The sequence below is a fragment of the Lissotriton vulgaris genome, chromosome 1_1 (assembly GCF_964263255.1).
Source record: "Lissotriton vulgaris chromosome 1_1, aLisVul1.2, whole genome shotgun sequence".
In the NCBI taxonomy this organism is placed as follows: domain Eukaryota; kingdom Metazoa; phylum Chordata; class Amphibia; order Caudata; family Salamandridae; genus Lissotriton; species Lissotriton vulgaris.
Window position 1 is genome coordinate 2,053,795,455 of NC_141685.1, and position 20,052 is coordinate 2,053,815,506.

Consider the following 20,052-nt stretch of genomic DNA (forward strand, 5'->3'; position numbering starts at 1 on the left):
GGCTCTGTTTTTCACGGTGAAGACATTTCTAGGATGTCTTTGATTACTGCTACTAGCTAGGTGCAGAGATTTCACACTTCTTTGTGTCCTTGTTTTGTATATTCCTGTTTGAAAGCAGTACCATTGTAACTTGCTATGAGAGCCATAACAATGCACCAAGGCTGTGTCTGAGAAAAAGGATTGAAAATTACATATGAAACCGAACCAACTAAACCTGTTCTGAAACCTGATGAAATAGATACATACTCCTTGTCCAGGAAATGTGTAAAAAAGTGTGATTCAGCCTCCCTACTTTGTTCCAGTTCTAGCTGCTTCTTGACCAAAGAAGTGAGTGCCTTTCTACATTGTCCTAAAATCACGTTCAAGGCGAGTGGTTGTCCTACAACTTTTATATAGAGTGGTGCGTTGATAAACATCATGCCAGCAGAAAAGTGCAGAGAACTATCTATGATATCAGGTCACACACCATAGAGAACAAAGGTGTATACCTGGGCAGCTTCTACTCCCTTGCAGAGTCAAGATCCTTTGTAGCGTCCATGCAGCACCAGAAAACAGCAGTGCAAGTACCAATTCATGTCCTCCAAAGTACTTTGTTGAGTGTATGCTTTTTATTTTCGATACTGCTGCTGAAATGGAACTGATCTCTATTAGCTACAACTGGAATGCCCACTCAGAAATAGTGAGTCAATTCATGATATTCTTAAATGGACTTCGGAAACTTAAGATAATGAAGGTACAGCTTCATAATAATGAAGACATTCGCTCTGTTGCAGAGTGACACCATCAAACTTCATTTCATTTACTGAAAGTTATTGAGAAAGAACTAGAAACACTGTTAAAGCATGACATATTCGAGCGCTCTACTGGTCCAAAGGCATGAGTTTCACCCATTTTGGTGGTGCCAAAAAAGGACAGTGGAGGATCACTGTGCATTTGTGTTGATATGTGACAGGCCAACAAAGTAACTGAAAGAGAAAGACATCCAGGTCAACACATTGTCGACATGATCATGCAACTGAGATATATTGACGACATCTTACTGTTCTGGGCAGGCTCCAAAGCAGAACTAGATTCTTTCTACACATATGTCAACACAAATAAATACAACCTAATTTTCACCATTGAATCAAGTACTGAAATGATTACTTTCTTAGATATTAAAATCATGGTTGATAAGAATAGGTTGGTGACCTTACCATATAGAAAACAAACAGCGTGCAATGCCACATTGCACGCTAAAAGTGCACATCCCCCCTCACAAATAAATGCCATACCACTTGGCGAGATGCTACGCATCAAACGTAACTGTAGCGTAGAGTCAGCTTTGGAAAAAGAACTTGATAAGGTGGAACATAGATTCCTAAAGAGAGGCTACTCCCCTATGAACATTAATCTAGCAAGACATAAAGTCAACCAAACTAAAAGATCCACCTTACTGACCAACCAAAAAAGCAAGTCTAAAAAAAGAAACAAAAACATGAAGGTTAACTTCATTGCACCTTACTCCTGTGCCAGTAGGGATGTATTTAAAATACTAAGGAAGCACTGGCATCTCTAGACACATGATCCTGACCTTAATTCTGTAGTGGGAAAAAAACCAATGCTTACACATGCAAGAGGTAAAACACTCAGACAACACTTATGCCCGAGCTTTGTACCACCACTAAGGCAAGACAATTGGTTACGAGGAACACAAAAAGGGTTCTATCGATGTGGAAACTGTAATATCTGTTGCTTTGGACTACATAAAAAAACTGAGTTCAAATACAATACAAAAAAGACCTACCACATCAACACCTTTATAAATTGCAATACAAAATTTGTAATTTACTGCATTGTCTGTATGTGTGGAAAAATTTATATAGGGAGTACCATCAGACCCCTAAAGGAGAGAATCCAGGAACATATACGTGCCATTAAAAACAACAATGCACGATACCCACTGGCAGTCCATTTCAATGACATGCACAATCCTAATGATCTACACAAGCTCACAATGCATGGCATGGAAAGTACCAATATGGGACCAAGAGGTGGGGATTCAATATCTTTTCTGCGTAAAACAGAAAGTCTTTGGATTATAAGGTTACGTGCGGTAGAACTTGGTATTAACATCACCAAAGACTTTCATGAATTTCTGTAATCAATATGGATCATAGGCGGAATGCATATAAAATAAGTGTTGTCTATAACCAAAGGAGAATATATAATTATGAAAAAAGAGCTTTCCCCATGGTTAGTAAAATGACAAGCATTGAATACAGATTTAAATAATGATACTTAAGTAAAAATGAATATACGCAACACTCACAATGCATACATTGACTAACTGTCTGTAAAGATTTTCTCTCTCAATCTCTTTTATTATGAGCGTGGGATTCATCCTTTTATTAAGACTGTATTTGGTGGACGGTGGATCCTATGGATCTACAAGCTATGTTGGCATAATGGATGTGACTTTGATCACGCTTATGACTGGCTGGGTTCACTCAGTCACTCATACAGATAGCTTCAGCCCCCACTCTTAATTGAATATAACAACGGGACCCAGCCCACAGACCATGGCAGAATAACACATCTCACAATGTTTAATAACTTTGACCGACCGGTTTCGAATGTGGTAATTCGCAATATATAATTGGCCCTGAATAATAGGGAGCAAGTTAAAATTGTGTCTCATTAAAATACGTTGTACAACTTTTAACATAATTATTCTGGCCGACTAGTTCAGAATGCGGAAATTCGTAATATACAATCGACTTTAAAATAATAAGGAGCGAGTGAAAACTATGTTCCGTTTTGGTCCCTGTAACTGTAGGCGCTGATACTACAAACATGTTTACTAATGGCTACCAATCTCGGCACCTAGACTGACTCAGTCTAGATACATTGCCAAGTCCGCTTTCCATGCACATGCTGATCAGGTGCACACGGTTTCAAAACAAACCGCCGAGAAACGCGAGCATAAACGAATAGTCAGTGGAAACACTGACCGGGAACACACCATGGCCAGGAACTACTAACTTCAGGTGAGAATAGCTACAAAGGCATATAGTAAGGAAGTTGCCAAAGGGTGCTCTGATGGTGCAGTTTGCACAATAAGAAAGGCAGCGCGTAATGTTATAATTTCGTTCAAGTTTACTCGAACGGTCTGTTGGGACGTAAAACGCGATATTTTGGGATTAATATATCTCCCCCTATATTCTTTCCCTCCTGCTCCGGGGACTTTTTTACGCTGACTTCTTCACAACTAGTCGGGAATACTCGGGATATATCACAATCCCATCGGAATCTTGGCCCAATTGATGAACATGGAGTGGCAACTCTAATGAATTTCTTTATGTTACATAAAGACAAACTATTTTCTGGTAAGGCCACGGCTTTTATAACGTTTTTCTTTTAATGATTTTTTCACTATGTGAAATAGGAAATATGTGTCTCAATATATATTTAATAAGCGATCTATTGGCAAATTATGCTTGAATACTGAGACAGTTCTTAATACTCAGAGTGTTTTTAAGAAGTAAATGAATATTCTGTATATATTATTGGCTTATGGTGAATCAAGTGAACCAAAAAATATGGGTATTGTCATTCTTTACAGAATTGGACAAACATATTAGTGACAGCCCGATTTTTCCTTATACATGCGTGAATGTACCCTCCTACATATGCGTATTGAAAGACTACACAAACCCGAGGGACATTACAGCAAAGGAAATCTTTTCCATCTCGTCCAGCCCTTTCTAATTCAAATAAGGTGAGAATAATCAAGAAATGGTGCATATGCACCGTGCACTAGGTGATGGTTATGGTGAAGTGACTTTTTGCTCAGGTTGGCACTCACAAATCACTGGAATTAGAGAACTTTATGGAAACTCAAAGCATGGCCTTTTTTACATTTTCCTTTTCCTATCTGCCAACATAAACAGTCGGTCTCTGGGAGACACTGTCCACTAGGGTGTTATGTCTGGGATAATGATTTTCATATCGCATAAACACAATTTATCCTTCACAAGGGATTTTGCATGCAAATATGTAGTGATATGTACCAAAATGACCTGTACAATGTCTGATGGACATGTATGAATATCTGTATTGCAGCCTTGAGAAAGCCCAGAGGGCGAAACGCGCGTCGGCTGTAACTTGGAATATCACGAATTTGTGGAAATTAAAGACTTCAAGACAGAAGCTTTGATTGGACTATTTCTGGTGTTAATGAAATTTTCTATGGACTATGTGGATATAGGGTGCTGTGAAAAAAAGTGATGTGTGTGTAAAGATATCTATGCGCCCCTCCACATGACTATACAGATATTGGTGTAGCTTGGGTAGTATATTGTTTCATGATCATGCAACTGAATGGTGCCAAAGATTTCTCCAACTTTGACGTGAACAAAGGCTACCATTGACTTAAACTGGAAGAAAGCTGCAGGTACAGAACTACCTTTTCAACTTATGGTTGTTTGTTCAGATATAAAGGACTTCGTTTTGGTGTGTCGTCATCTGCAGAAATCTTTCATGATGTCATTTGTTGAATAACCCAGCCTGTCACGCATGCTTTTATGCAGTGATGTTATCTTGGTGTTTGGGGCTATATGAACAGAACATGATAAAGCGCTTACACAAGTATGCATCATGCTTGTTGATGCAGGTGTCACACTAAATGCAGAGGAGTGTGAGTTTCACAAAAACTGACACATTTTTTGTTCATATTTCCTCTGAGATGGGAATGACTCCTGACCCTGAAAAGGTACAAGCATTGTCATCTACTTGCCCTATAGAAGATGTAACTATGAGAAAATCCTTCTTGGGCATGGCCAGCTACTGCTTCAGGTACATAGATGATTTGGACACTGTGAGAGCCCCTGGAAGAGAACTAACAAAGCAAGATGTTGCATTTGAATGGTCATCTCAATGTGGTCAAAGTTTCAAGTAAATAAACATGCAATCAAAAATTCAATTGATATTTTTTTTTCAACTGAAACAGCTCACTTTGAGTTGAAATTGCATACAGAGATTGTGGTAGATGCAAGTCCAGTGGGGTTGGGTGCAATCCTTGCTTAACACAATGGATCACCTGATGCTAAGTGACATCTTGTAGCCTATGCTATCCGGAGTCTATCTCAGAACGAACGTCCTTATTCTCAACCTGAGAAAGAAAGATTAGATGTAGAATGGGCATGTGAACACTCCCATGTGTTTCTATATGTAAAGCATTTCACCCTTGTCATGTATCATCAGGCATTACTCACCATTTTCGGAAATTCAAAATCCATAATGCTCCCTAGTATGAGAGGTGGGGGTTGGGTCTACAGGACTATTAGTACGCTATGGTGCATAAAAAAGAAAAAGGAGCAAAATCCTGCAGACTAATTTTCCTGAGTGCTGCTACAGCATCATAGTACAATGTCCAAAGCAGCTGAGGTCTACATCAATGCCATTGTAAAGTCATGTGCGCCTGCAGCTCTTTCTCATATTCTAGCAGCTACTAGTACTGACAAAGACATGCTCAAGCTTAAAGAAATCATTGCAACGCAGACATGGAAAACATTCTTGACCTCTTACAGATGATATTTGGTACCAGAAATTCAAGAAAGTTTGGGAAGAACTTTCTGTCACACTTTATGGTGTCATAATAAGAGGAGAGAGAGTAGTTATCCTTGCAAGCCTGAGGCAACAAATTAATAAACTGGTGCATGTAAGACATCATGGCATTGCCACCACTGAGAGAGCCCTCAGGGATCGAGTATGGTTCCGGGGCCTTGATGAATGAGTTGAAAGGGAACTGAAAGCTTGTCATCTGTGCATTTGTCTGTCTCCCAAAACATATCGGCCCCTCTAAATATGTCTCCGCTCCTTAAGAAGGCCTGGGAGCGGATTGCATTTGACATCTTAAGACCCTTCAATAACGGACATCAACTCATGGCAGTTGTCAATCAATACTCATGTTTTCCTCTAGTGGAAGACTTATCGTTAATCACACATGACAAAGTCATCAAGAAGCTGGATGACATGTTCACACCATGTGGTGTTCCTTCCAGTCTCAAATCTGGCAGTGGTCTACCCTTCAATATGAGAGAGTTCAAAGACTAATTATTAGACAATCAAACATCAGAAAAGTACATCTCTCTGGTTACAGGCAAATGGCTTTGTTGAACTATATGTAAGTACTTTGGAAGGGTGGTTCAACGTGCTGCGCTGGAAGGAATCGACATCAAGTCAACTCTGTGCACAGCCCTCCGTGTCTCCTATTTCATTCTATATTTCATGACAGCAGATAGCCCTGCCACCTTGCTTTTTGGGAGCTAAGGTGCTAATGCATAGTTCGCAAGATGACCAGTAAAAAGCTCTTGTTTTCTCTTATCTGATTCCATTATTTTAAATGAACTGGATTTATTGGTAACTGGTCAGCACCAAAGTAACCTGCTCAAAGTGACTCTATCTTTTTTGCTTTCAGTTAGTCATCTCCAAAAGAAAGCAGCAATTACCTAAATAAATTAGGTAAAGTGATCATGTTTTCTTCCTAGTACAAATTGGTATCTCTATCTGAGAATTCTCTGTAAACTCACCTTTTTTTTAAAAGAGAATATGAGTACATTCTGTTCATGGTGGTTCCCACCCAACTTCTATTTGTACTGATAAAATCCACCTTTTCAAACCCCTCAGGCATCTGGTAAAGTCTGTACCTCATCCGGTGGTAACAGGTTCCTTGGACTTACCTATGCTGGTGCTTTTCGATCTGTTATCAGTTATAGGTAGCAATATCCATGCACTCTACGTTTGAAGGTAGCCTCACCAGCTCCTTAGTATAGAAGGCCATAGCTACTTCTCCCTACTTCATTTTCACAGCCTATTCAATATGCTTACCCATTTCATTCATGAGCCAGTGGCAAGGAGGCAGAAAGTGGTTCCCCACTTGCGGATTATTCCTGGATTGGGTAACTTGGGCATTAAAATGTATATAGGGGCACCTGAATCTTATTCCACATTACTAGCCTACAAGCAGGAAGCCCTTTGTGGCATTCTCCTTCATAATGCTCTTCTGCCTAGAGGCAAGCTTATGGTACTCACTTTTATGGAGCTACACTATGTGACTGATCTCTAAATATAATGGAACAGGATATAAGATAAGCTGACAATGTAATAGGGAGTTGATTCAGTCCAAGGACACATATGATGATTGGTCGAGAAACTTAACTTCCCCTTCATCACTATTAGATCACTGCTCTCCATGATTGATCATCCCTTTGGGTTAAAATGTTTAAACATATCGTCATGGAATGAGGCAGGTTTACAAAAGCTTTGGAATTACATGGGTACTAGGAGGTTAAACATTTTTATATAAAGGGGTTCTGGGACAGGGAGGCAACGCTTTTATGAAGGTTTCAAGGTGTCTTAGTGATTGCCACACATATCCAAAAAAATATTGGAGTATTGTGGGTAGATTGACATTTTATGTGCCCACAAGCATAGACGTTAGAATTACAAAAGATACATGGCCAGATGTAGGTAGCCCTTTACCGATCGGAATCGGCCGAAAATACCGATTTTCGGCCGTGGAGATGTAGGGGCACATATTCGGTAATTTTACCGAATCGTTATTATTACCGAATCGGTAAAATTACCGAAAATGCAATGTGGGTAGCCAATTTTCCATTGGCACATGGCTTTCAAAATCGGTATTTTACCATGGAATACAAATCCATGGTAAAATACCGATTCCTGTGTACATGCACATCTGTGCATGTACACATGTGCCATGTGAAATACACAGACGTTCCCTTAGGGCATGTCTGTGTGCCACATTGCCCACATGCCCGTTTTGGGGGTGCTAGAGGGTGTCAAAGTGACACCCCCTGCACCCTTGACAAATTCGGTATTTACCGATTCGGTAAATACCGAATCGGTATTGGAATCGAATCCTATGGGCTTCAAGGCCCATAGGATTCAATAGCAAATACCGATTCGGTATTTACCGAATCGGTAAATACCGAATTTCAAGGTATTGGTAAAAAATCCAGATGTTGGTACCTACATCCCATTTACCGATTTTGAAATACCGAATCGGTAAAATTCGGTATTTCAAAATCCGTAAATGGGATTTACCTACATCTGGCCCACAGTGAGCAATGCCAATGTATTATATGTGAGAATAAAAGGCTGTGTCATGTCCATTAGTATTGCTGTTGGTTAACATATATATTAGCCCTATTGACACAAAACACATTGAAGGTCCAATTATCCAATAGTTTATGTATTGTTATTGACTAATAAATAACTTGGGCCTATACATAACAGCTAGATGTATTTTACCACATTCAGACTGCCTTTCTTTCAATGCAGGATTTTTTTTTTTGCTTTGTGCTCATGACAAGGTCAACTCGTCATGGGTTTTACCTGCCCTGTGCTTATGACGAGTTGACCTTGTCATGATTCTATAGTATTCAAGGAATGTCAGCACAGGACGGGAAAACCCCTTAGCAGCCAAGGTGTTAAATAGGGTTAAATTTCAGAATGTCTTACAACATCTAACGCTGGGAGGATTAAGCAATAGGATTCCTTCAGATCTGCATTACTGTTGACCCAGACCTAAAGCCCATGCTCTGTGGCTCCGGTACCTTCTTTTGTTTATTTATCCTTTGTAAAACGGTATGAACATTTTAGAAAAGACACTGAAGCAATCAAGTACAGTAAATTATCACATTGCAACCTCCAGCTTAAGGAGAGAGAGGGTGCTGAGTCTTTGAAGAGACAGTAAAGGAGAACTGCAACAGGGCCACGTTTTTATGACCTCTAGGCTGACTGGGCGAGCATCTTTATGTGCTCAGAGTACAGCGCCTTCGTTACTGATTTAAACCTCATATATTTATTATTGTAAGATATTTATTTGCTTCCCATTTTTTTATTTAATCCTGGCACAGAATTGTAGGTGCCCAAAAAGGGAAGGATTAGGCTAGGAACCATGGGATCCCTGATCAACATCTTTCAACTGTGTGTTGTATTTGATATGGAATGCTGATAGCGGATTTAATTAATGTATAAAAAAACCAGTATATACAGGGGCAGATCTACAAGAAAATCCTGCGTGTGGCACCGCAAGCCCTTTGGCTGCGCCACGCTGCGGCACTTTTCAGAGCACAGGAATGCAACAAGAATTTATCACATTCCTTTGCTCTCCCCTACGCTGGCGCACAAACAGCTGCCAAGCGCCGGCGCAGGCACCCTTGCACCATGATGCAAGGATGCCTGCGCCATGGGGAGATTGTTTTTGTGCAGGAAGGGGCACCTTCCTGCACAAAAACAATCACTAACAGCTTTTTCCTCTTTCAATGCATGCTGTAGAATGCAGTACGCATTGAAAAGAGGAAACAAGCATTGGCATAACAAATAGGTCTCGCTTTTGGGACCTTATAAGTATTTAGTTATGCAGCACAATATCCTTGGTAAAATAACATCAACTGTTGCACGGCTAAAAACTTATAAGGTCCCAAAGGCGAGATCTATTGGCTATGCCAATGCTTGTTGGATGTGGTAATGATATTAAAGAACTTAAACTTTTGCCCAGACATTGCTAGCGTTTAAAATTGAAATAAAAACATTAATACGATCACAAAATATGCTGCATTAAGCCTCATTATGTTTTCCTTGCCTCATAATTTAGTCAGCCCTACTGCATAATTTGGTCATCCCCTCCTGCATAATTCTAGTGGCCGGCCAATAGGTGGTCATTGCCTGGTAGTTGTACTAAGTGAGGAAGACCAGTCTGAGCCATGTGTGCTCAGGGGCGAGCAGTTGTTCCTTCAAACATAATGTAGGTAGGATGAGCAAGAGCTGGCATCTCTGCGAAGGACTGCCGCCCTAAACGTGGATCAGTGTATCACTCTCCTGAATTATATCTATCAATTCGAACCCCGTTTGACACCGTGTTCATGTCACAGTGTTCATGCTTGTGAAATATCTTACCGCAAGACGTAATGTTGTAATGGTTTTCCATGTATCCAATCCATTGTTACCTGGGCAGAAGGGAGCAGAATATTTTACACATGGGTGGCTGCGTGGAGAGAAGGCTGTAAAAAGAGGAGTTGGCGCCGCACCCTGTGATCTGCAGCATGCTACGCGTGGCGTGACCTGTTCACCCTTTAAGTGCTCCATGTTTACACCTGAAAGAAGATGTCAAGGAAGGAATTGAAAGACGATCTGGCACTGTGGGTGACCCGGGGAACCATGCCACTGACCACTACATCGGACCCCGACCCTAAACCTCAGTACCACTGCCTATCAGTGAGTCCCTCAGCATGCTGCCTAGGGGAGTTGGCCCAGGAGAGGTACTGGGGGAGCTCACGCTGTGACGCATTGCGGCTTTTACACTTTGGTGTTCACACTGCGCACATAGAAGGCAGCCAGTTCCGAGGTAGGGATTGAGAAATACCCAGTGATGACTGTCATTTCGTCCAGCCATGGTTTCTTATATGTAATAAGCCCAATTTGTAGAGTGTGCTTAGTCCAATCATGGACTGTAACCCAAAGCTGTTTATTTATGCCCCTGATGCAACTGCACACATTTGCTCTCTAGTATATAAAAGACATGCAGATAAAGCCTTGTTTACAGTCCCTGTCAGGCAGGCCCCCGAAACGACCGTCCTACCTTTATGTTATAACGTGCTTGGTGCAACTGGACGGACCAAAAGCAGTTACCTTTGCATGACAGGAAGCCACAGACTTCTGTTTGCAATATAGTTTGTAGGGCTTCTACTGTGTTCTTTCTATACACAACGTTACATCAACACCCCTCTTTCACTGTTAGGAAAAGCTTCTGCTAGCCAGATGTAATGGAGACCCTGGCTCCATAACAGTGAGAATTTCAGAGGTGATGGTGAATGTTCCAGCACTTCACCTCTTCCCCACTTCCGTCCCTATCTATGACGCCCCAGGTGTACGAGACAAGGCAAAAGTACCTTACCATATTTTTTTCTCACCCTGGCCTCTGAAATATCACTGCAAACCTGCTTTTCCTCACTGCAAGTGATTAAAGAAATGAAGCATGACCTTCAAGCTAGAGTAGAAAAACTGGCTCTGCAATTCGGGCGATTTTTTTAAAGCTTCATTGTGAGCAGCAGAGTTTTAAGTAGGCTGTAGACTCACCAGCAATTAACAAGCGTGCACCTGGTGCTGAAGGGGAAAGAAAAAGATGAGGCGAGGAGGAGGTAGCAGGGGGAGGGGAGAGAGGAGGGGGCCTGCACCTGTTTGCCTTGCGGGAGCGAACAGGAACCATGTGTTTGTAATTAACACAAGGTTTGAAAGCTCGCTCCCGCAAGGGAATCGCCAAACGTGCACATGTTGCATTCAAAGCAATGCGTGCACGTTTTTGGCAGCAAAGCTGAAGCAATTGCTGCCAAAGGTCTTTTCCTAAGCAGCGTATGCGCGCTGCATAGGCGAGACCTAAAAGAGAGGAGAAATGAAAACATTTCTCCTGGTTGCGCTTCCCTACGCCAACTCTAGGGTGACGTAGCATTCAGACGCATCTCCAGATTTACGATTTCTCGTAAATCTGGTGATGTGTCTTGTTCCATGGGTGTTACGTGGAAACACCCATAGCAACACCCATGGAACACCCCTTCAATGCAAACTGCTGCGTGTGAAGGGGACGTATTTACAAGGAGAGGATAAGTAACGCAGGGTGGCTTTTCCTGTACTTGTAAATATGGAGGAGCCCCTGCGCCACCAGTACCTCACAAAAAGTGATGTACTGGCGGCAGAGGGGCCTTGTAAATCTGCCCCAGAGTGGCTATGGGTGGGCAGATCTTGCAGAGTTTCACTCTGCATAAAAAAATCCATGAAGTTCCATGGAGTTCTGCCAACAAGCGGAAATATGCATTTCGTGCACCTCACACTGCATTTTAGCATCAGTAGCATGAACAGCACTGAAAAATATGCACAAACAGCTCCATGAAGTGGGCCATTCGAGTTGATTTTCCTACTGCTCAAGTAGAGAATCTGCTGGAGTGGAGCAGTCAACAAGCATCCCTCTGACCTTGACCGCCTGCAGAAGAAAACGGCACCAGAGAACGCCAAATCTCGCTCGCATTACATTTTTGGAAAAAAGTTTGCCACTTGCCGATTACCGAAATTTGGCTGGCATTCTGTATTACAAGAGCAATGTGGAGTTGCTAAATTCTGCAAATTCCGTAGGCGGAATGAAACATGGAACGGATTAGCAGAATGTCTGAGGGGGTCAAATCTGGAACTCACATGGCTCTTTATTTCTTTTCCTTGCCACCCTAAACAGTCTCCCGCCCACAGTGTAGGCGCTTCCATAACTGCAGAAGTGTGGCTCAATGGTTAGAAGAGGCAGACCATGAAGCAGAGGTCAGACCCGGGACCAGGGTTCAATTCCCGACGCGGCAGGGTCTTGAGCCCAAAATGTCCATGGACTCGATAATTCTCGCTTCGGTGCTTGCTCGAATCACAGGATCACACTCTGCAACTCTGGGCAATAACTTGCTTAATCCCCACTATGGCCCCCCGCGGCGGGATGCCTGGCTTTCACCTTGGGGGTACCCAGTATGGGTTATCTCACAGGGGAAAAACCAGGACGGGTTCCCAAAGCAAGCGCTTAGAGACCGTTGGTGATAATGCGCTATATAAAATATAAATTACAATTACACGACCCTTCTTGTAAGACTCACTTCAGCGCACATTCTCCTAAGGCTGTGTCCATGCTCCCACTTCCTTCTACCCCTTCGTCTACATTACCACTCTTAACCTCCCATAGTGAACTTGTAGGTGTTGCCACCCGTGGTTTTGTATGCACTTCAGCGGTAACAGACCACTTCTGTACTGTTGATAAGCATTTTCACTGATGTAAATTTTCAGCAGTGCAAATGTATATTTACACAGAGTAAAAGTGACATTTGAACTGAAGGAAAATGAAAACTTGCACTGGTCGATCAGCACAAAATTGAAAAACCAACAGAGCAAAACCACTTATTCATCACTGTTAATGAATGCATTCCGTGTGTTCAGATCTAAATTTAAAAAAAGGTTTCCCTCTCTTAACTTCACCTCTGACATCCTTGCTCAGCCCATTTCTAATGAGCCATCAATCCAGCTTTATTTTCTAAACTTTTGATCTTGTCCTCACTCACTTTAGACATAGTCACGACTGCCCAGCGCTTTGCAAAGTCAGTAATTTGATCTGAGAGCTGATAAATATGGGGTTGACTGAGAAAGAGGAAAATAAGTCACACTACTGGAACCATCGTTTACAGCGCTGCCATTACATCGTGTTACCTTTACAACACGGTCGTTACAACGCTAGTGTTGTAAGAACGCGATACATTTACATCACAAGTCATTAGATCGACCTGCTGTAGGGGGCACTCTAACCTAAGGAAGCGTATCATTTACTATCCAACACCTTCCCTACTGTTGCGGAGGCTGGAGTTGGAATAGAAAGTTATACTATTTCTAAATCCAGCGCGCCCCCTACAGAAAGTCGATCTAGTGACTTGCGATGTAAAGGTATCCCGTTCTAACAAGGCAGTCGTTGTAACGACCGGGTTGTAAAAGGCACACTTGTGGGACACCCCCGCGCCGCACGGCCACCAGCTGCTGCGTGTGCCCCTTGCCTGCCCTCTGCCTCGCTGCTGCCTCGTTTTGCCGATTGCCGGCTGGCGCCGCTGCGGTTGTTTTTGCCCTTGTTTTGTCTAACATTTGTGCCTGTTTTGTATAACTTTGGTCTTTTCCTTGTTTTGTCGAGAATTTGTGCCCGTTCTGTTTAATTTTTATTTTCCCCGTGTTGTGGTTTCCTTCCTTGTTGTCCGCCTACCTCGCCGCCCTCCGCCCTCCCTTCCCGCCACCGCCGCTTTTCCCCGCCCCTTTTTCTATTCTGTACCCTCCCCGCTCCCGCCTCCCAGCTGCTCCGCCCACCCGCGCACTTCGCCTTAAATGGCGACCGTGCGAACGCGCAGCGGTCACGCGCAGCGGGCGCGCCGATTGTGCGCCGAAGGCGCGCCAAAGGTAAGCCCGTCTACGCCCGTCCGCGCCTGGACCGCGCCCAGTGCCAGGACCCCTGGCCCACGAAGACCCCGACCGACCCGCCTGACGTACTCCGCCGCCACCCTCACCGCTCTCAACACCGGCGGACTCCCAGAATGCCATCAAGCCTCTCCACGACGTACCCACGGACCCTTCAGCTGCCACGCCTGCAAGTTCACCTGCATCCGGACCTGCCTCGCACCAGCACCCACCAAGCCGAACACCAGCAGCACCCACCTCAAATGCATCCTGCTCAACACCCGCTCCGTCCACAGACATGCCATCGAACTCTGGAACCTCCTCGACACCACAGCTCCAGACGTTGCCTTCCTCACGGAGACCTGGATGAACGCCTCTTCAGCTCCCGACATCGCCATCGCCATCCCAGAGGGCTACAAGATCGTCCGGAGGGACCGAAACGCCAACCAGATGGGAGGAGGCATCGCCATCATCCACAGGAGCACCATCCGTCTCACGACCAGCACCGACAACTCCCTGACCACCGCCGAACACCTGCATTTCCAGATCCACACCAACCCGAACACCACCCTCAGAGGCACCCTGATCTACCGACCCCCTGGACCAAGCACACAATTCAGCGAGGACATCGCCGACTTCGTCAGCCCACATGCCCTCCCCTCCGCTGACTACATCCTCCTGGGAGACCTCAACTTCCATCTGGAGAACAACAACGACCGCAACACCAGCACCCTGCTCGACAACCTCGCCAACCTGGGACTCAAGCAACTGGTGTCCACCCCCACCCACCTCGCCGGACACACACTCGACGCTGTCTTCTCATCCAGCAAGGACATCGACTTCAGCCACGCCACAGAGCTTCAATGGACGGACCACAGCTGCGTCCACTTCACCTTCAAGAAAACAACGACCCACCACCACCAGCAACAGGCCGCCCGCAGAAGCTGGAACAAGATCACAGCAGACCAGCTCGCCACCTCCCTGAGCCAGCACCCTCCTGCCAGCTCAGCGAACCCCAGCCAGGCCGCCGACAACCTCACGAAGTGGATCAGCAACTGCGCGGATGAACTCGCCCCACTGAGGACCCCGCCCAGCAGACCCGGTAGCAAGAAAGCCCCATGGTTCACCGACGAACTCAAGAGCTCCAAGAAGAACTGCCGAGCCCTCGAGAAAGTCTGGAGAAGGGAACCGACACCGGACAACAGGACCTCCTTCAAACTTGCCACCCGGAAACACCACCAGCTGATCCGCGCCGCCAAGAAAACAGCATTCAAGGACCGGTTGGACAACAACGCACACAACTGCAAGGAACTCTTCAACATCGTGAAAGAGCTTTCCAACCCCAGCGCAGGAAACAACGACATCACCCCATCGCAAGACCTCTGCAACTCCCTGGCTTCATACTTCCACAACAAGATCGCGGACATACACAACAGCTTCAACAACCAACCAACGCACACCATGACCGAACAACCACCCCCCACCACCACCCTCCACGCCTGGACCCCGATCAGCACCGAAGACACCATCCGCACGATGAACTCCATCCACTCCGGATCACCGACCGACCCCTGCCCTCACCACGTCTTCAACAAGGCCGACGCTGTCATCGCACCCCACCTGCGAGACATCATCAACACATCCTTCGACACCACCATCTTCCCCGAGAGCTGGAAACACGCCGAACTCAGCGCTCTACTCAAGAAACCAACAGCGGACCCCACCGACCTCAAGAATTACCGCCCCATCTCGCTCCTCCCGTTTCCAGCCAAAGTCATCGAGAAGACCGTCAACAAGCAGATGGCCGCTTTCCTCGAGACGAACGGATCCCTCGACCCCTCACAGTCCGGCTTCCGAGCCAACCACAGCACCGAGACCGCCCTCATCGCCGCCACCGATGACATCCGAGCCCTGATGGACAACGGAGAAACAGCGGCCCTCATCCTCCTAGACCTCTCCGCGGCATTCGACACGGTCTGCCACCGCACCCTAGTACGGCGCCTCAGCAACGTCGGAATCCAGGACAAGGCGCTGGAATGGATCATCTCCTTCCTCGACGGGAGAACACAGAGAGTCCGCCTACCACCGTACAAGTCAGAGGCCACCGAAGTCATCTGCGGCGTCCCCCAAGGATCATCTCTGAGCCCCACCCTCTTCAACGTCTACATGAGCCCCCTCGCGGCCATCGTACGCAAACACAACCTCAGCATAATCTCCTACGCGGACGACACCCAGCTGATCCTCTCCCTGACCAACGACCCCGCCGCCGCCAGAGCCAACCTGCACGAAGGGATGAAAGAGGTAGCCGAGTGGATGACGACCAGCCGCCTGAAACTGAACTCAGACAAGACGGAGGTCCTCATCCTGGGCTCCTCTCCCTCCACCTGGGACGACTCCTGGTGGCCTCCCGCCCTGGGCACCGCACCCAAACCGACAGACCATGCACGCAACCTGGGCTTCATCCTGGACTCCTCCCTCTCCATGACCAGGCAAGTCAACAACGTCTCCTCGGCATGCTTCAACATCCTACGCATGCTACGGAAGATCTTCTGGTGGATCCCCACCGAGACCAGGAAGACCGTCACCCAGGCCCTCGTCACCAGCCGACTGGACTACGGCAACGCCCTCTACGCCGGTACCACCGCCAAGTTCCAGAAGAGACTCCAGCGGATCCAGAACGCCTCAGCCAGACTCATCCTCGACATCCCACGAACCAGCCACATCTCCGGACATCTGAGAGACCTTCACTGGCTCCCCGTCAACAAAAGAATCACCTTCCGCCTCCTCACCCACGCACACAAAGCCCTACACGACCAAGGCCCGAGCTACCTCAACAGCCGAGTCAACTTCTACGCTCCCAAACGCCACCTCCGATCAGCCAACCACGCCCTCGCCGCCGTCCCCCGCATCCGAAGAGCGACTACAGGAGGAAGGTCCTTCTCCTACCTGGCCGCCAAGACCTGGAACTCCCTCCCGACCGACCTGCGCCTGACCCAAGACCACCTCTCCTTCAGGAAGAAGCTGGAGACCTGACTGTTCGAGCAGTAGCGGCTCCCCCCCCCCCCCCCAGCGCCTTGAGACCCTACGGGTATGTAGCGCGCTTTATAAGTGTCACTGATTGATTGATTGATTGATTGAGCATGCATTGTAACATGCTATTTTCCACACAACACAATGCTCTACATAGAGGTGTCTACTTTATTGATATAATGTCAATACCTTTAGTTTTGAAATGCCCCAACTTCTCCGTTTTGAGGTAGATTTGTTTGTAACTTTCATCTTGATTTTTAGAGGAAGTGCAGATTTTTATTTAACGTATTCTTCTTTTCGTTGTAGAACTCTAAAAGAGAAAACATGACGTTATATATACAGATAATATAAAATACAGCTAGACTCAGAATCAAAATTCACAAAAAGGGACCAGATTTACATGCACTGGGGAAGATTAACCCTTTCCACAATGATAAGTGATAAGACAGCAGCGCTTTAATGTATAATTCCCGAGTAATGGGTTTCAGCGACCACAAGCAATGCACAACATTTTCTGAAATATGCCATCACCACTGTTACAAACGCCTCGGTTTAAACTAGTAAGATCCTTTAATTGAACATATCTCATTGTAAAGCGAGCTATAATTGTTTAGATTTCGTGAAGGTATTAAAAATGTTTTTCAAATGCAAACATCTGAGGTGGATTTAATTATTTTCTACAGATTTTAATTAAATCTGTGTCGTACATGTTGTACTTGTTGTGGGGGCAAAAGGTTATGTTCTCAGTATGTTTTCTCTTTCCTTCATGTAACGTCACACCGCGTCACCCTGGAATGTTCATATGGTATTTAGGTGACGTCACTGTAATCTGTGTTTAGATGACAGCTGACTCCCGTGGTGACTGATAGTTAATTCCGCTCCTAGCGGGCCCTTGTATATATGAAATAAATCTTAATGTGACAACACATCCTCTACTGTCGTGTTGTTACGCTACAATTGGCGACGAGGACTGGCAACAACAAGGGCCTGCGAACATAATTGGAGGATCAACAAGTTGATTTACGAAGCTTGAGATCACATCCAAGGAGTAATCAAGCGGAAAGAATCCTGTGAAGAAAAAATTGTACGGAGTGAGTACTCTGTGGGAAAGGACGAGCGCTGACTGAAAGAGGAATCTTAATGCAGAAATAAATATAACTCATAAGAATATCAGTAGCGCGTAAAATAAACGAGGAGGAGACTTTAATGTGTTAAAGGATCTGTGCGGAAGAAATGTGCAGCTTGACTAAGTGAAGCGAATGAGCTGTGAGGCAATCTTATAATCGCCGCGTTGCTGGTTTATGACAGAATACTGCTGAAAAGACACCTGGTGGCGAGGGATCAGCGACCGATTATTTTTGCTTGTAAGTGGCGTACATTTTTCACAATGTGGAATGGTACAATGTGAGTGACAGAACTTATTAACGGAATCTTTCATCACTTCGTAATTTGCAGTGTGCCGCCCTCTCATGCCTCGTACAATGTCTCACTTCTGTTAATTTCAAAACGATCTCTACCACCAGTCGAATGTCAACACTTTTAAAGGTCTGGTGTAACAGGGCGCACCAGCTGCCGAACATCCCCCTCATTTGCTGCCCCACTATCCGTATTAATTATCGAAATAGGTCGAGTGCATATTTAGCGTCACAATCCCAGAATTCCTGCACCGCCCGGGTCATCACTGACTTAAACGGGAGTGTGTTGTAACATAGTTTTTGCATTTAGAATGCGTTATTAGAATTAGAAGTTTACTGTGCTTTTAGAATAGAATAGCTAGGTAGAATGTAGTATGCTGCCTGATTAGTTTATGCTGGAGTCTAAGGCAGCGCAGGACCCTTGTTTGTACTGGCTGAATACTATTTCAAATAAAGAAGATTTATTATTGGAACTTTGTGTGAAGACTATTACTATAGAGTGCCCTAGCTCCCAGGACAACCATATGTACTCCCTCACAGAGGGAAGAGAAACGATAAGGGCGAAATTGGGGCCACCGATGAGAGATGTCGATAGAAGCTGGCATGGTTAAAGGAGAGATGGAGAAAGATACGAGAGGAATAGGAAGTAGGAGAAAGATGACAAAGTGTGTCACTGGGCCTTGAATATGATATGAAATGTTGACCATGTTTTTCCCAAAGCATAGCAGGGTCGATCAAGAGGAGAAATACGTGCAGCTTTTGAGCTAGTGCTTTCATTACACGTTAAAAATAATTATATACAGGGCCACAGCAATGCCTTGGGTTTGTTCAGGGCAAAATCGTCCAGCACATTACTACAAACAGCTTTTTTACATGTTGAATTTAATGTATGCTTATGTTTTTGCTTCCTGCTCTCAGAAATATTTGATTTACTCTACACCGAGATTCTCACACTACTTATTTCCCACAACGAATTTAATTCATATATTAATTTAGTTTTTAACTTTGATTTTTACGTCCCTGATTGAATAGGAACGTTCATCCATATTTTAAGCTTGAGTCTCACGACTCTTAATTTTACCTTCATTTATGTAATTGAATAAATTAACCCAGTTATTTTCAGCACTTTTCCAGAGGATAGAACAGACTCCAGTGCGCTCTGCCTGCAACACAGGCTCAACATGAGGATACATCTCTCTTGCAGGCACTAGTGTTGTGGTAACATTCCTGCAGTGCCTTTTGCGGGTGACAGGCCTAACGGGGCTAAAAAAAGCATCCCGGCTATAATTAAATACTGAGCAGAGTTTTCTTCTGTTGCTTGAAAATATATGCTTTATTTTTTATAAGCTCCAACATATCTAGTGCGAAAGAACGAGGCAAGCGGTCTGAAGGCGCGCGCTGTGAAATGTGAATTTTTATGCTCTATTAAAGCTCTGCCCTTGGAGTATCAGGCTGTCCTGGGTACAGGTCTGATCAACGATCTGGAGGGCATGATTGGCATCTTCTGAAAGAGGGTCTCCTCACCACAACACACTTTCTCTTAGTGGGCGTTTGTTTCACGAATTTTCCCTGTCGATTTCCTCTCTTG

At 45.0% G+C, this 20,052-nt stretch overlaps 1 protein-coding gene across 1 annotated transcript in view; it reads right to left on the reverse strand.

The window, feature by feature from the left end:
* LOC147751600 (solute carrier organic anion transporter family member 1A2-like) overlaps positions 1-20,052 on the reverse strand; it is an 853,363-nt gene that overhangs the window by 601,150 nt on the left and 232,161 nt on the right. Inside the window, exon 2 of the mRNA XM_086920549.1 lies at positions 17,239-17,359. Within this exon, the coding sequence (XP_086776675.1) occupies positions 17,239-17,298 (60 nt within the window). The 5' untranslated portion in view covers positions 17,299-17,359. The remainder of the gene's footprint in view (positions 1-17,238; positions 17,360-20,052) is intronic.